This window comes from Orycteropus afer, unplaced genomic scaffold (genome assembly GCF_000298275.1).
Source record: "Orycteropus afer afer isolate SDZICR_OR568_19922 unplaced genomic scaffold, OryAfe1.0 scaffold00460, whole genome shotgun sequence".
In the NCBI taxonomy this organism is placed as follows: Eukaryota; Metazoa; Chordata; class Mammalia; order Tubulidentata; family Orycteropodidae; genus Orycteropus; species Orycteropus afer.
The window spans coordinates 88673-103934 of record NW_006922047.1 but is presented as its reverse complement, the minus strand read 5'-3'; the positions used below and the strand labels follow the sequence as shown (position 1 = coordinate 103934).

Below are 15262 nucleotides of genomic sequence, written 5' to 3'. Positions count from 1 at the left end.
AGCAAATTATCTTGAGAAGCTGGACTGTATGAAGAAGAATGCAGTGTCAGGATTGGAGGAAGATTTGTTAACCACCTGAGATCTACAGATAACACAACATTGCTTGCTGAAAGTAAAGAGGGCTTGAAGCACTTACTAATGAAGATCAAAAACTTCTGTATAGATTACACCTCAACATAAAGAAAACAAAAATCCTCACAACTGAACCAATAGTAGCATCATAATGGATGAAGGAAGATGGAAGTTATCAAGGATTTCACTTTCATTGGATCCATAACCAACTCCCAAGGAAGCAGCAGTCAGGAAATCAAATGACATATTGCATTGGGTAAATGTGCTACCAAGACCTCTTTAAAGTGTTAAAAAGGAAAAAGATCACCTTGATGACTAAGGTGCACCCGACCCAAGCTATGGTTGTTTTCAGGCCCTTATATGTATGTGAAATCTGGGCAACGAATAAGGAAGATCAAAGAAGAATTGATGCATTTGAATTATGTTCTTGTTGTTAGGTGCCGTGGAGTTGGCTCTGACTCAAAGCGACTCTGCACAACAGAACTAAACACTGCCCTGTCCTGCATCAGCCTCACAATCCTTGCTATACCTGAGCCCATCGCTGCACCTGCTGTGTGAATCCATCTCATTGAGGCCTTCCCCTTTTTCGCTGACCCTCTGCTTTACCAAGCACGATATCCTTTTCCAGGGAATGGTCCCTTCTGACAACATGACCGAAGTAGGTGAGACCAAGTCTGGCCATTCTCGCTTCCAAGGAGTGTTCTGGCTGCACTCCTTCTAGGACAGATTTGTTCTGGCAGTCCATGGTGCTTTCAGTGTTCTTCGCCAACACCACAGCTCAAAAGCATCAGCTCTACTTTGGTCTTCCTAATTCATTGTCCAGCTTTCACATGCATATGAGGCGATTGAAAACACCAAGGCTGGATTTAGGCGTACCTTAGTCTTCAAAGAGACATCTTTGCTCTTCAGCACTTTAAAGAGGTCTTTTGCAGCAGATTTGCCCCATGCAGTATGTCGTCTGATGTCTTGACTGCTGCTTCTGTTGGTGTTGATTGTGGAACCAAATAATAGGAAATCTTTGGCAGCTTCAATCTTCTCTCCATTTATCAAGATGCTGCTTATTGGTCCAGTTTTGAGGATTTTTGTTTTCTTTATATTGAGGTGTAATCCATACTGCAGACTATAATCTTAATCTTCATTAGTAAGTGCTGCAAGTCATCTTCACTTTCAGCAAGTAAGGTTGTGTCATCTGCATATTGCATGTTGTTAATGAGTCTTCCTCTAAACCTGATGCCATGTTCTTCTTCATATAGTCTAGCTTCTTGGATTACTTGCTCAACATACAGATTGAATAAGCAGGGTGGAAGGGTACAACCTTGACACACTCCCTTCATGATTTTAAACCTTGCAGTATCCCCTTGTTCTGTTTGAACAACAGCCTCTTGGTCTATGTATAGATTCTTCATCAACACAATTAAGTGTTTGGGAATTCCCATTCTTCTCAATGTTATCCATAATGTGTTGTGATCCACACAGTTGAATGCCTTTGCATAGTCAATAAAACACAAGTAAACATCTTTCTGGTGTTCTTTGTTGTTGTTGTTGTTGTTTGCCGTCGAGTCGGCCCCGACTCATAGCGACCCCTCCTTGGGTTTCCGAGGCAGTATCACTAGGGAAGTAGGATTGCCCAACCTTCCTTCCGAGGAGTGGCTGGTGGATTTGAACCGCCAGCCTTCTGGTGAGCAGTCAAGTGCTTTAGGCACTATGCTGACATCAGCAATGATATCCCTCATTCCATCCATGTTCTCTTCTTAATCCAGCTTGCATTTCTGGAAGTTCCCTGTCAATATATTGCTATAACTGTTTTTGAATTATCTTCAGCAAGATTTTACTTGTACATGACATTAATGATATTGTTTGATAATTTCCACATTCTGTGGGATCACTTTCCTTGAATTGGGAACAAATATACTCTTCCAGTCACGAGTAAGTACCTCTAGTGCAGCATCCATTTGTTGAAACATCTCAATGGGTATTTTGTCAATTCCTAGAGCCTTCTTTTTTGCCAGTTCCTTCTGTGCAACTTTGACTTCTTCCTTCACTACCATTGGTTGTTGATCATATGACACCTCCTGAAATGGATGAGCATCTACCAATTCTTTTTGTTACACAGATTCCGTGTATTCCTTCCATCTTCTGTTGATGTTTCCTGTGTCATTCAATATTTTGTCCATAGAATATTTCAGTATTGCAACTCAAGTCTCAATTTTTTTTCTTCAGTTCTTTGAGCTTGAGAAATGCTGAGTGTCCTCTTCCCTTTTGTTTTTCTAACTTCAGGTCTTTGCACATTTCATTCTAATAATTGACTTTGTCTTCTTGAGTTGCTTTTCGAAATCTTCTGTTCAGCTCTTTCATCTTGTCAATTCTTCCATTCACTTTAGCTACTCTCCATTCAAGAGCAAGTTTCAGAGTCTCTTCTGTCATCCATTTTGGTCTTTTTTTCCTTTCTTGTCTTTTTAATGACCTTTTGCTTTCTTCATGGATGATGTTCTTGATGTCATCCCACAATTCCTCTGGTTTTCAGTCATTGGTGTTCAATACATCACATCTATTCTTTAGATGGTCTCTAAATTCAAGAAGAATATAATCAAGGTCATATTTTGGCTCTTGTGAACTTGTTTTAATTGTCTTCAGCTTCAACTTGAACTTGTGTATGAGCAGTTGATCATCTACCACAGTCAGCTCCTGGCCTTGTTTTGGGTGTAGATACTGGCTTCTCCATCATGTCTTTCCACAGATGTAGTTGATCTGATTCTTGTGTATTCCCTGTGGCGCAGTCCATGTGTATAGCCACAGTTTATGTTGTTGAAAAAAAGTATTTGCAGTGAAGAAGTCATTGGTCTTGCAAAATTCTATCATGTGATCCTCAGCATCATTTCTATCACCAACCCCATATTTTTCACCTACTGGTGATTCTTCTTTGTTTCCAACTTTCACATTCCATCAGCAGTAATAATCAGCATATCTTGATTGCATGTTTGTTCAATTTCAGACTGCAGAAGTTGGTGAAAATCTTCAATATCCTCATCTTTGGCTTTGGTTGTTGGTGTGCAAATTTGAATTATAGTAGTATTAATTAACTGGTTTTCATTTTAGGTGTATGGATATTATCTTATCACTGACAGCACTGTACTTTAGGATAGATCTTGAAACATTCTTTGTGACAATAAATGCCACACCATTCCTCTTCGATTTGTCATTCCTGGTATAGTAGATCATATGATTATCTGATTCAAAATGACCAAAACCAGTCCATTTCACCTCATTAATGTGTAGAATATTGATATTTATGCATTCCATTTCATTTTTGTTAACTTCCAGTTTACCTAGATTCATACTTTGTACATTCCATGTTCCGATTATTAATGGATGTTTGCAGCTGTTTCTTCCCATTTTGCGTCATGCCACATCAGCAAATGGAGGTCCCAAAAGCTTTACTCCATCCACATCATTAAGGTTGGCTCTACTCTGAGGAAGCAGCTCTTTCCCAGTCATGTTCTGAGTGGCTTCTGACCTGAGGGGCTCATCTTCTGGCACTATATTGGACAAAGTTTCAGGGCTATTCATAAAGTTTTCTAGTACTATACCAGACAGTGTTTCACTACTATTCATAAGGTTTTCACTGGCCAGTTCTCTCAGAAGTGGATGGCCCCTTCCTTTTTTCGAGTCTGTCGTAGTATGAAAGCTCTGCTGAAACCTGTCCACCATGGGTGACCCTGTTGGTATTTGAAATACTGGTGGCATGGCCTCCATCCTCACTGTAGCACTTAAACCACCACAGTACGGCAGGCTGACAGATGAGTGATAGGTCAAAATTAAGAGTGGTAGAAATGATATCAGTGGGCTGTAGCAAACTGAGGAAGAAAAGAAGTCCTGGAGTCCACAGTGATGCCAAACAGTAAAATAAAAAGGTGGCAGGTTGAAAGAACCATCCTTCATAGAAGAATGCCAACCGATAAATGTGGAAGGCCTCCCTGGAATGAAAAATTACTGTTTCATGGGCACCACAGGAGCACATTGCTAGGCAGAAAGATCAGTGGCTGCTGAAGTGACGGATACAAGGTGGCTGTGGAACAGGATATGGACAAGTTCTCTGAGCATTCAGCCCTTGAATCTCAGAGTTGAATACAGAGTTCTAAATCGAGAATGATGTTACAAGTCACGTTGCATGCAACTCACTCCTGGCTGTGTGCTCATACCTCATTCCCTTTCTCCATCCATCAAGAGACATCCTCTTCTGCTGTTACTGCTTGATTCTTCCAGGGCTTCTCTATGTAAGTACAAGGAGATGCAAGTGTATATTCCTTTTTCCCTGTTTCTTACATAAAACGTAGCACACTGTAATACACTCTTTTATACCTTGCATTTTTTTTTTTCCAACTTAACATATCCTGGAGATCCTTCCATTCAGTTTAGAGAGGGGTCTATTTTGTTTGTTTGATTCATTTAAAAAACATTTTATTTATTTATTTATTTTGTGGTGGTTGTTAACTGCAAATCCTTTTTGCAAAAGAAGTATTTGTCAAGTGAGTATTTTCAGCTTGGTAGGCCATACAATCTTGTAACAACTATTCAACTCTATTTTTGTAGCAAAAGTAGCCATAGACAATATGTAGAAGAACGGGTGTGGCTATGTGCCAATAAAACTTTATTTACAAATACAGGTGGAGGGCCTGACTCGTTGACTCCTGGTATAGGTTCCTTGCATTGGGCCTTTTCCCTAGTGATAGCCAGGCATTGCACGTAGAACTGGGGTGCCCCTTGCTGAGTCAGAATGTGTGTGCTCTGTTAGTAATCAGTCTCCTTCAAGGCAGTAGTGGTGGGGCTCATTCAGGAGTGGGTATTTCTGGGTGTCACACAGAAGAACATGTGCAGATATATGATGCTGGAAAACTGCAGGACCCTGGCCTCCAGGGGTGAGCCAGGGGTCATGCCTTCCTTCCTACACCCAGGTGCCAAGTGCTTTTTTTCAAGCCTGCTTTGTCCTAGAAGCTCTGCTGGGGTGGGGTGTGCAGGGTGAGCAGGACAGACGAGTTAGGCTTCCTGGAGTTTACTGCTCACTGGCTTCCTCAGGGCTGCAGGGCGTCTTTTGCATTGACTTCATTCTCTTCGTAGTAAAAACCTGTGTTTGTCTCCTCAGATTGGCCCTGGGCTTCAGGGGTTAGAGAGCTTCAGCCCTCTGGGGCAGACAGGAGGTATTGATGGTTTGGTTCCTTGTAAAAGAGCCTTACTGAGTTAATTGGAAATTGGGCAGGATTATTTTGCCACCCCTGTGGTAGCCAGAGTCTCTGCTTGATGCAAACTGTTACATTTGCTCAGCTGCTAACGGAAAAGGTGGGCAGTTTTGAGTTCATCCATTCGTACCTCAGAGGAAAGGCCGGTGGTCTGCTTCTAAAAAATCAGTGCAGTCTACTCTGATGCACACGGGGCCTCCACGAGTTGGGATTGACTGAATGTGCTCATCTGCAGACCCCTGTTGGCACTGGGCTGGGTAAGGGCTGGTTTTCCTCACCATGAGCCTGCCTTCCCTACCAGCAGGGATTCCGTTGTGCAGTCTGGTCTCTCAGGTGGGGCCAAGAGATGAGCTGAGTGCAGCCGGACAAGGGATTGTCCACGTCGTGGGTGTGGGTGAGTACAGGCTGATAGCAGACCGCGTGACTGCTCTGGTCAGAAGGGGTGCTTCCCTGGGAAATGTCAGTCTGAGAATGTTCTAAAGACCCTTTTGTCTGAGAGGAAAGCTGAGGCTGTTGCGGGACGCTTCTTGGGTTCCTTTTGCTTACCACGTGCCAGCCCTCCTGTCTTGCTTTCCTCTAGTCTCAGAAAAAGCTCTGTCCTACTTCCTCCTATTTATTTATGTTTAAATTAAGATTAATTCACATGCCGTAAAATTCACTTGAAAAAATTGTGGTAAGTATGTATGTAACATAACGTTTATCATCTCAACATTCTTCGCATTTACCAATTCAGTGACAGTAAAACTTTATTATAAAAACAGGCAGAGGGCCAGACTTGCTCTCCCCTGGTTTAGAGACAGCATCTGTGACATTAACTGTGTTCATCACATTGTGCAGCCATCCCCTTATCTGCCTCCAGATTTTTCCATCACTCTTACCGGAAGTGCAGGGTCCCTTAAGGGGGGAAAAATCACCCTTTTAAATTGTGGCATTTAGCACATTCACAGTGTTATGTAACCACCACTTCCATCTAGTTCCAGAAGGTTTTCATCATCCCAGAAAGAAACCCTGTACCCATTAAGCAGCCACTCTCCAGCCCCTGGCAACCACTAGTGTATTACATACTATAAATATATATAGTCAATTTCATACCTTCTTTCTTTCTGAAGGAGCCCTGTGCGTCATATTGTATTGACTATATATATTTATAATATGTAATTATAAATATCATACCTTCTTGCTTTCTGAAGGAGCCCTGTTGTACAGTGGTTAAGCACTCAGCTGTGAACTGAAAAGTCAGTGATTCAAGCCCATTGGCCGCTCCATGGGAGAAAGATGTGGCAGTCTGCTTTCATACAAATTGCATCCTTTCATACAAATTGAAAGCCTAAGTTCTACTCTGCCCTATAGTGTTGCTATGAGTTGGAGTTGATTCAGTGGCAATGGGATTGATTTTAGTTCTGGTATTTCTTTCTGAAAGAAGTTAAATTTTTTTCCCCAATTCTTTTTAGACTGGGAATCTCAACTTAAACCCAAAGAGTCAACTTCCATGAAGGATATTTGGGAGGAAAAATCTTCTTATGATGTGCAGATGGTAAGTGTTATGATTGAATTGTGCCCTCCCAAAGTACATGTTGGAATCCCAGCTCCTATACCCATGGATGTAATCTAATTTAATATAGTGTATTCACCATCCACAATGCAATCTAATGTAATGCAGTTGATTAGTTTGGGTCATACCAGTGTAGGGTGGATCCCAAGTCTAATCACTTCTGAGCTATGTAAAGAGCAACATTGATACAGAGACATGCATGTACAGAGGAAGACAGACACTATCTGATGATGATGAAGACAGATAAATCTACATGTTTAGGAACTCCAAGGATTGCCAGGAGCAACTGGACACTGAACTAGGCAAAGAAGAACTACCTCTTGAGCCACATCCTGAACTTGGACTTTCAGCCTCCTGTAACTGTGAGAAAATAAATTTGTGTTCTTTAAAGCCACCCATTTATGGTATTTCTGAACAGCGTTGCTTGGTGACTAAGATAAGGTTATTGTTGATTCTCAGCCACAGGAGACATTGAGGAAATGTGAGTTGGCAGTGTAGCACCAGAACTGGGAGATGTTCGAGGTGGGGCACTTCCTCAGGGAGAAGTCGTGTCCAAGAGGAGCATATGGATTCATGGGTTTGGACAAACTCTGGCTGTCACTCAAGACTCTCCCATCCCAGAGAATTCCACAAGTAACATTTCTATGGATGTGAGTCACACATGTACTTATTGTTTGAAATATAATTAACTCGTGGACACCTGTGAGGAAAAGGTTGCTTGCCAGAGATTCCCGGGGAAAGCTGTGATAGGATAAATCCCTGTGTACAGAGCACTTAGCTTCTTCAGTTTCAAGAGCATGGACTGCCTAAACAGTGCATGTCTCCAAAGACACTGGAAACGTGTCCCTGACAGGAAAAATCCCTGTGTGGGTCACAGGTGCAGGCAAGCTTCTCCTCATCACACACTCTCATCAGGAGTAGACAGTCTGGAGAGGAGACATCATGGATGTAATTGTGGTGGAACACAATTCAGGAGGAAACTGGACTGTACACAAGAGAACATACAAGGGAAGACCACTTTGATTGTGAGGGATGTGGGAATGTTTTTGGAGATCCCTCACCCTTTGGGGGACGAGGGAGACCCACCCCAGAAGAAAGCCCTTTGTCTGGCGTTGGTTCAGGAAAGCCATCAGAGCTGGCTCACATGGTCAGGGCATACTCCGCCCTCTAGCCCCGAGTTCCCTCCACTCCAAACTCAGAGCTTTCTAGAGTTTAGTTTCCCAATCTGAGGGTTGGCCAAAGGTAGGGTTACGGTTTGCACTGAGCCTGTCTGTCCCAGAACCAGTGAGATCCCTTCTTCTGTGCCCTCCCCCAGGCCTGGGTCAGCACTGGAGTATCAGAGACCCTGGCCTAGTAGAGGAGGTGTAGACCCAGACTGTAGAGACCCCTGCTCCTTTCCTTTGCTGGGAAGCTTCTGGAGTGCAGGGGGCCTCCACTCCACATAGCCTGGTGTGGCCTACAGACATCGCTATGACAGACCTTGGGCAGTGTAGACACCCCACTTGCTCCCTAGGTCCTCCTTCTCTTTCTGGGTTTTCACTCTTATTTGGATAGAGATTATCCTGCTTGGGAAAGGGTGCTGGGAAGTTCATTTTCTGAGCCTTACATGGAGCTGCTGGATTGTGGGACGTTGTCTGATCTGTCAGGGAGCTCCGGTGGTGCAGTGGTTAAGCACTTGGCTGCTAACCACAAGGTCAGCAGTTTGAACCCACCAGATGCTCCATGGGAGAAAGACGTAGCAGTCTGCTTCCGTAAAGATTTAAAGCTCCGGAAACCCTCTGGGGGCAGTTCTTCTCTGTCCTGTGGGTTACTACGAGCCAGAATCAACTTGATAGCAAAGGGTTTGAAGGTTTGGTTCTGACCTGATAGTTGCTGTGACCCCACTACAGAGCATTCAGTACGTCATCATATGGGCCTTAGCTATGCTGGTTGAATGAAGGTGTGAGTGGCTAGATGCTGGGTGAAGGCATTTCTAGACTATCAGGTGGATCATGTGAGGGAGGGAAGATGAGCCCGTGAGGGCCAGGTGTCCTCTCTGGCTTCTATAGGCTGTTTCTTCTCAGAATAGGCCTCCAGCACCTTTCTCAGAGCTCCATGTCCAGCCCAGCAGGTCCCTTAGTGGTACCCACCAAGGATGGGACAGGAAGGGCTTCTGCCTCTGCCTCTGAGCTCAGGGAAAACAGGGAGGATCAGAGTGCCCTGAGCAGCAGAGGAGGTTTAGAGAAGTTAAGCAGGTCATCGCTAAAGACACAGCTCATAAGTGGTTGAGCCAGGTTTGGAGCTGGGAGTTTACTCCAGGTCTAACTCCTGAGACCACACTTTTTACCACCAGGCTCTACTGTCTGTGTGGAAAAACTAGAGCAAGGATCACACAGCCTACCATTCAGATGGTGGTGCTGACCCAGCAGCTGTCCTCCTGGGACTGTGCTTGGTGTCACTGAGTTTTGTCCCAGTCATTCAGACCCCATGGGGTAGCACTGAAGGCCTCCAAAGCAAGAGTACTGTTGGCCAGGGACAGAGCAAGGCCTTGGGGCCTCACTTTCCCTGGTCAGCCACTGGGGCAGAGCTGTTCTTAGGATGGCGCCTCTAGGCTCAGCTTTCCAGCGATCCTGGGCCTCTCCGCACTGCCTCCCCGCACCCCCTGTCATGCGGATACCCCCACACCATCTACTCTTAGTGGCTGGTTTCACCCCATTCCCTGCCATGTCCCCAGTATTAGCAGTGCTCAGTCAGTATTTGTTGAACAAACATAGAAATTCAATGGCTAAGCTCCTCAACATATTTTCTTTAAGAAGAGTTACCTGTTTGACAATGAAGGCATTTGTGTTCAGACACAAGGGCTCAAACCTTTCGGTAAAGTAAAACGTCTTGCAGTGTCAGTGGGGGCTCATGGCCTGACCACTCACCAGGGTCTCCCAACCTGAGAGGTATCAGGTCTGCCTCTGCATTTCCTTGGAGATCCTCAGTGAAGGCTGGCACCTGCTGTGGGGAGGAGTGTGTGTGTCACTAGGTCTTCTGAGCACAGGACCCCTCATGCCAGGAACATCCCCGGGACCTCAGTGTGCTCAGTACCCCTCCTTGCCTTTTCCAGGGGCCGGGGCTGTACCTGAAGATGTGGACTTGGCCCTCAATGGGACAGAGGCAAGCACCTTTGACTGAGGAGGACCTGCCAGCTCTGCCACAGTTGCCTTGGTCTTCTAGATACATGGTACGCCTAGGAGATGGTTTGCGGTGAGGGCCCCACCAGAGCCAGGAAGGGTGGGCTAGGGATTTCTGTGGTGAGGGAAAGGGAAGGCAGAGAGAAGGGGAACCTAGGTCCTTTAATTGGGAGTCGAGAGTGTGGAGGAGGCCCAGGCTCAGCCCAGGTGAGAACACCTGAGCAGGCTGCTTGTCCCCAGGTGGTCATAGGCCCTGTGCAGGTCCAGGGGTAGAGGTCAGCAGCCCACTCAGGACCCTACCTTTCCTGCTGTCCTGCCTTTTTTCCTCCCATCCTTCCTCCTGCCCTCACCCCTTCATGATCTGGAAGGCTGCAGGAAGCAGTAGATCGTGACCCAAGGGCTGGATAAGGGGTGTTCAGCTGGGTGAAGGCCTCTTGGCTCAGGGTGGAGAGAGTATGAGAAATGATGCCATAGGGCTCATCCTGAGCCCTGTCCTGGGGAGAAGGGGGCCTCTCCCACCTGTCCATCACTCCCCTGGGAGGCCCTGCTGTGCACAGTCATGAGAGGGGTCCTTGCCCACAGCTGACTCCATAGACAATGCAGCACTGATTCGCCCCACTGAGCTAGCAGCAGGACCGTCCACAGGCCACCCCAGACCTTCACTCAGCGGATTCTAAGCCTCCCCTGCTTACTGAAAGTATCCTGGGCAGCCCTGAAATCCCAGGACCACCTTCCCACTGGGAGAGAGTGAAGCATCTTGCCTGGGTTGCCATTGGCCTGATACCCTTGCCCTCCTAGGATTCTCCTGTTTGTTGCTGAAGAAGCAGGTCCCTCTGGGATTACTGTGGAGGGAGGATTAGGAGCCTAGGGCTGGGACCTGTGGCCCTGGCCCAGGGCTGTGCAGAGTTGGTTTGACTCACTGGCCCCACATTCTGCCTGGCTCCTCCACAGCTCACAGGCCTCCTCGTCCCACAGCATCCCTGATGCTGCATGTGGGCCTAGGGCTCATTTTCCGGCTCTTAGGGTTATTGGAAACATTGGTGATGCTTTGAAAAATGATAAGTTTCTTGTTACTAAAGGTTTGTGTGCTCATTCTAGAAAATTTTTGCAATGGCTGAAACAATCAACGCTCCTTTGGCTTTCACCCCACCCTCTCCCTGGGTACTCGGTAATGTCTCAGGAGCTCCCCTTCCAGCTCGCTCTCCCCCTCTCCCTTTATCCAGATAAATATTCCTATATGAGGCCACTTTGGGAAGAGGTGCCTTTTCTGGGTTGGACTTCTCAGGTAACCTGACCCAATCATTGTCCTCAGAGTTTATTTGAGAGAACTGCTGTCCCTATCATCAGCTCTGTTCATTAAACACCTTGTGAAAGCTGGACACTGAGCCCCCTCACCCCTTTGCATGCGGGCTGAAGAGGCAACTGCTTTGAGCCCAAAGACCTGTAACCCACCCTGCCTGGATTTTCTCTCTTGCCTCGGTTACTTTTCACCTCCCATCCACCAGCAAGCTCTGCTAGCTTAACCTGCAAAATATAACCCACCAATGGCAGTCCTCCTTGTCCCGCTGCCCCCACCCTGCCCAGACCTACTGTTAGCTCTCTCCTGTACCACAGAGACTGCCCTGGCGAGGCTAGAGGGATCCCTGAGAAACGTAGGTCAGGTTCACACTTCTCTTGAGGAAGCAGCACCGTTCCAGGAAAGTTCAGGTCTTTTCTCTCTCCATAGGGCTTCCTTCTGGGAACCACCCTCACTGGGTCTCCTGCACTTGTCCTGATGCCCCGCAGCCTGCCTAGCTGTCCCTCCTGTCTGCCTTGCCTCCAGCCTTTCCCTGACTGGGGGCACCCCTGCTGCTGGGGGCTGCTCAGAGAAGGCTCTCCCTACCCTGGGTACCCTCTCTCCATCACATTTTGGGATTGAAATTCCATCACAGTGATTAGCTTAATACATTCAAGAATCAGATAAATCTCATCATAGTAAATGGGGTGTCCCTTTTATCAGATACATACTACAGAGCAAGTTCAGTTGGGGTGAAGGGCAGTGAGTAGAATCTCACAACTCTGTGGCTGTAAATGGGACCTTCTTTACTTTGTCCAGGGATTGAAGGTGCCAGTGCAGATCCAGAGGGTGGCGATGCCTGCGCTGGGCCTCTCTGACGTGCAGGTGGCTGAATGCACTGGTGAGTGAGTGCTGAGCAGAATTTGCTGTCCTTCCTGTTATGTTCTCTCTCCATTTGCCCTGACTGCAGGCATGGTGGGGTACCACCAGGTGATACCCATAAATAAATTTCTCGTTACTTACGTATTTGGTGTCTTAGTTTCCTAGTGTGGCTGTAACAGAAATACCACAAGTGGGTGACTTTATTGAATGGAAATATACTTTCCCACAGTTTAGGAGACTAGAGGTCTGATTTCAGGGGAAGGCTCTCTGTCTGTCCTGGGGGAGAATCCTGGTTTCAGCTTCTCTAGTGTTCTGTTCAGTGTTCCTTGGAGATCTCCACGTGGCTCCTGTCTTCCTCCGTTTGTACTTGCTTGCTTCTGTGCCTAATCTGCTCTTTTTATAACTTGAAGCTGTGATTAGATTTAGGAAGCACCCTATGCTGTTGTTGTTGTCGTTGTTGTTAGGTGCCATCAAGTCATCTCTGAGTCATAGCGACCATGTGCACACCAGAACGAAACACCACCCGGTCCTGCGCCAGCTCTGCGATCCCTGCTATCCCCTCTGCAAGCCCATCGCCACAGCCACTGTGTCAGTCCATCTTGTGGAGGGCCTTCCCCTCCTTAGTTGACCCTCCACCTTACCAAGCATGACATCCTTCTCCAGGAAATGGTCCCTTCTGACAACCTGACCAAAGTAGATGAGACAAAGCCTGGCCATTCTCGCCTCCAAGAAGCGTTGCGGCTGCACTTCCTCCAGGACAGATCTGTTAGTTCTTTTAGCAGTCCATGGTACTCAGCATTCTTTGCCAGCACCGCAGCTCAAAAGCATCAGTTCTTCTTCGGTCTTCCTTATTCGTTGTCCAGCTCTCACATGAATATGAGGTGATTGAAAATATCATGGCTTGTGTCAGGCACACCTTACTCCTTAAGGAGACATCCTTGCTCCTCAGCACTTGAAAGAGGTCTATTGCAGTGGACTTGCAGGTGCTGCTTCCATTGGCGTCGATTGTAGAACCAAGCAATGTGAAGTCTTTGACAACTTCAATCTTTTCTCCATTTATCATAATGCTGCTTACAGGTCCAGTTGTGAGGATTTTTTTTTTTTTTAATATTAAGATGTATTTGATACTGCAGACTGTATTTTTTTTTTTAAATGGGGTAACAGTAGATTTTTCTTTTTCTCTCTATTTTTTTTTATTGTGATTTGGGTGAAAGTTTACAGAGCAAATTCACTTTCCATACAGCAGTCCACATACACTTTGTCTCATGACATTGACTACAGTTTACCCCAATGCAACAGCTCCCCTCCCACTTCCTACCGATATTACCTCTTCCCTGTGTCCATCCCTCCATGCACTCCTGCCCTGAGTTGTCTCCCTGTGCATCAACAGCCCTTCTATTCTCCCATTATTGTTCTCTCCAAGGAGTGTATCTACCTAGTGTAAATGTTTGCCTCATGTGCCTATCTTTTGTTTGGCTGAAAGCCACAAGTGTGGGTTCAGTTCCAGACTGGAAGGGCAGCTAGGGGCCATAGTCTCAGTGGCTCCACTAGGCTCTATCAGACCAGTAAACCTGGTCCCCCCCTTTTTCTTTCCCCAAATGATTTTGAGTTTTGTTCACGTTGTTCTCCCACTCCATCCAGGATCTCCTACATAGATCCCCCTCTGACTGGTGTAGCCAAGCTTTTGACAAATGAGGTTAAAAGTCACTTCTTATGGGAAATAGGGGAAAGTTAGCTCTGGAGTAACAAATAACATTTTGGCTTTAATTGCAAAGCATTTGTTTCCTTCCAGCAAGCCTTTGTAATAAGAATAAACTTGTTTCTTAAAAATATCATCTGATCATGCATTTGTGATCTGTATTCTATTATTGACAGGGACTAATTCTTAGATGTAATGTGCATGTTGCTCTTCTGTGTATTTTTGGTAAACCCTCTGGGCTGGTCTCTATGTTGTTACTATTGAAGGGATTATGGTTGTTGTGTGAGGAGAGAAGTACGGGGCACATCACAAGCAAGATGCCTCCCTGCACTGTGGAGGTCCATCCGGCTGGGTGGTTGGAGTTTTCAGTGAAGACCACGATGAGACATGAGAACTTGATCTGGGTAAAACAGAAGAGTCTGAGAAGGGAGAGATAAATTTAAGCTTCTTCTTCTTGTTAGTTACCTTGAGTCAGCTGTGACTCATGGCAACCCCATGTACAACAGAACAGAATGTTGCCCCATCCTGTACCGTCTTCATGACTGTTGATATGCTTATGTCCATTGTTGGGGCCAATGTGTACTTTTAGTGCCTTCTAAGTCTAATGGGCTCATCTTCCAGCACTGTATTGGACAATGTTCTGTTGTGATCTGTAGGGTTTCTATTAGCTAATTTTCAGAAGTAGATCGAGACCTTTCTTGCTAGTCTGTCTCAGGTTGGAAGCCTCGCTGGAACCTGTCCACTATGGGTAACTCTGCTGGCATAGGAAGTACTGGGCACAGCTTCCCACCATCATAACAATATGTAAGTCATCGCAGTACGGCATACTGACAGGCTAGTGCTGGAAATTTAAGCTTAGAGCAGGTTTTTCCACCTTGGGGTTATTGACATTTGGGGCTCTGGTGGGGGCTGATCTGTGCACTGTAGGAGGTTGAGGAGCATCAGTGGCCTCTATGAACCAGATGCCAGTAGCATCACCCTTCCTCAGTTGTAACAAGTTGGAAATGTTCCAGACATTGCCACATACCCAATGGGGAACAAAATTACCCCTGGTTGATAAGCACTGGCTTAGAACATAATAATTACTGTATTATTTAGCTTGCCCAAGCGTCGGACTGTTGAGAGATTTTGGAGAGAGGGTTTCAAGCCTACGCCACCATCTATAAAATTCCTTAGAACAGAAAGCCTGGTGTGCTGAGGGGCTCACAGAAGGCTTGTGAGAGGAAGCAGAGGGAAGCAGATAGTGATGTGAGCTGACAGGAGAGGGTGTAGGCTATAGATCATCCAGGGCCTGGAAGGTAGGAGAAGAACCTTGGCTGGTGATCTACTTCTGGACATCAGCCAGTGAAAACCCTGTGGATCACAACAGTTTGATGCACAACTGATCGT

At 46.1% G+C, this 15262-nt stretch overlaps 1 protein-coding gene across 1 annotated transcript in view; it reads left to right on the top strand.

Moving 5' to 3' along the window:
* The first annotated feature begins 3814 nt into the window (after window positions 1–3814).
* ZNF333 (zinc finger protein 333) overlaps window positions 3815–15262 on the top strand; it is an 18633-nt gene continuing 7185 nt past the window's right edge. Inside the window, exons 1-5 of the mRNA XM_042782753.1 lie at window positions 3815–3857; window positions 4872–4988; window positions 6758–6840; window positions 9950–10066; window positions 12112–12193. Coding sequence (XP_042638687.1) covers window positions 3815–3857; window positions 4872–4988; window positions 6758–6840; window positions 9950–10066; window positions 12112–12193 — 442 coding nt within the window. The remainder of the gene's footprint in view (window positions 3858–4871; window positions 4989–6757; window positions 6841–9949; window positions 10067–12111; window positions 12194–15262) is intronic.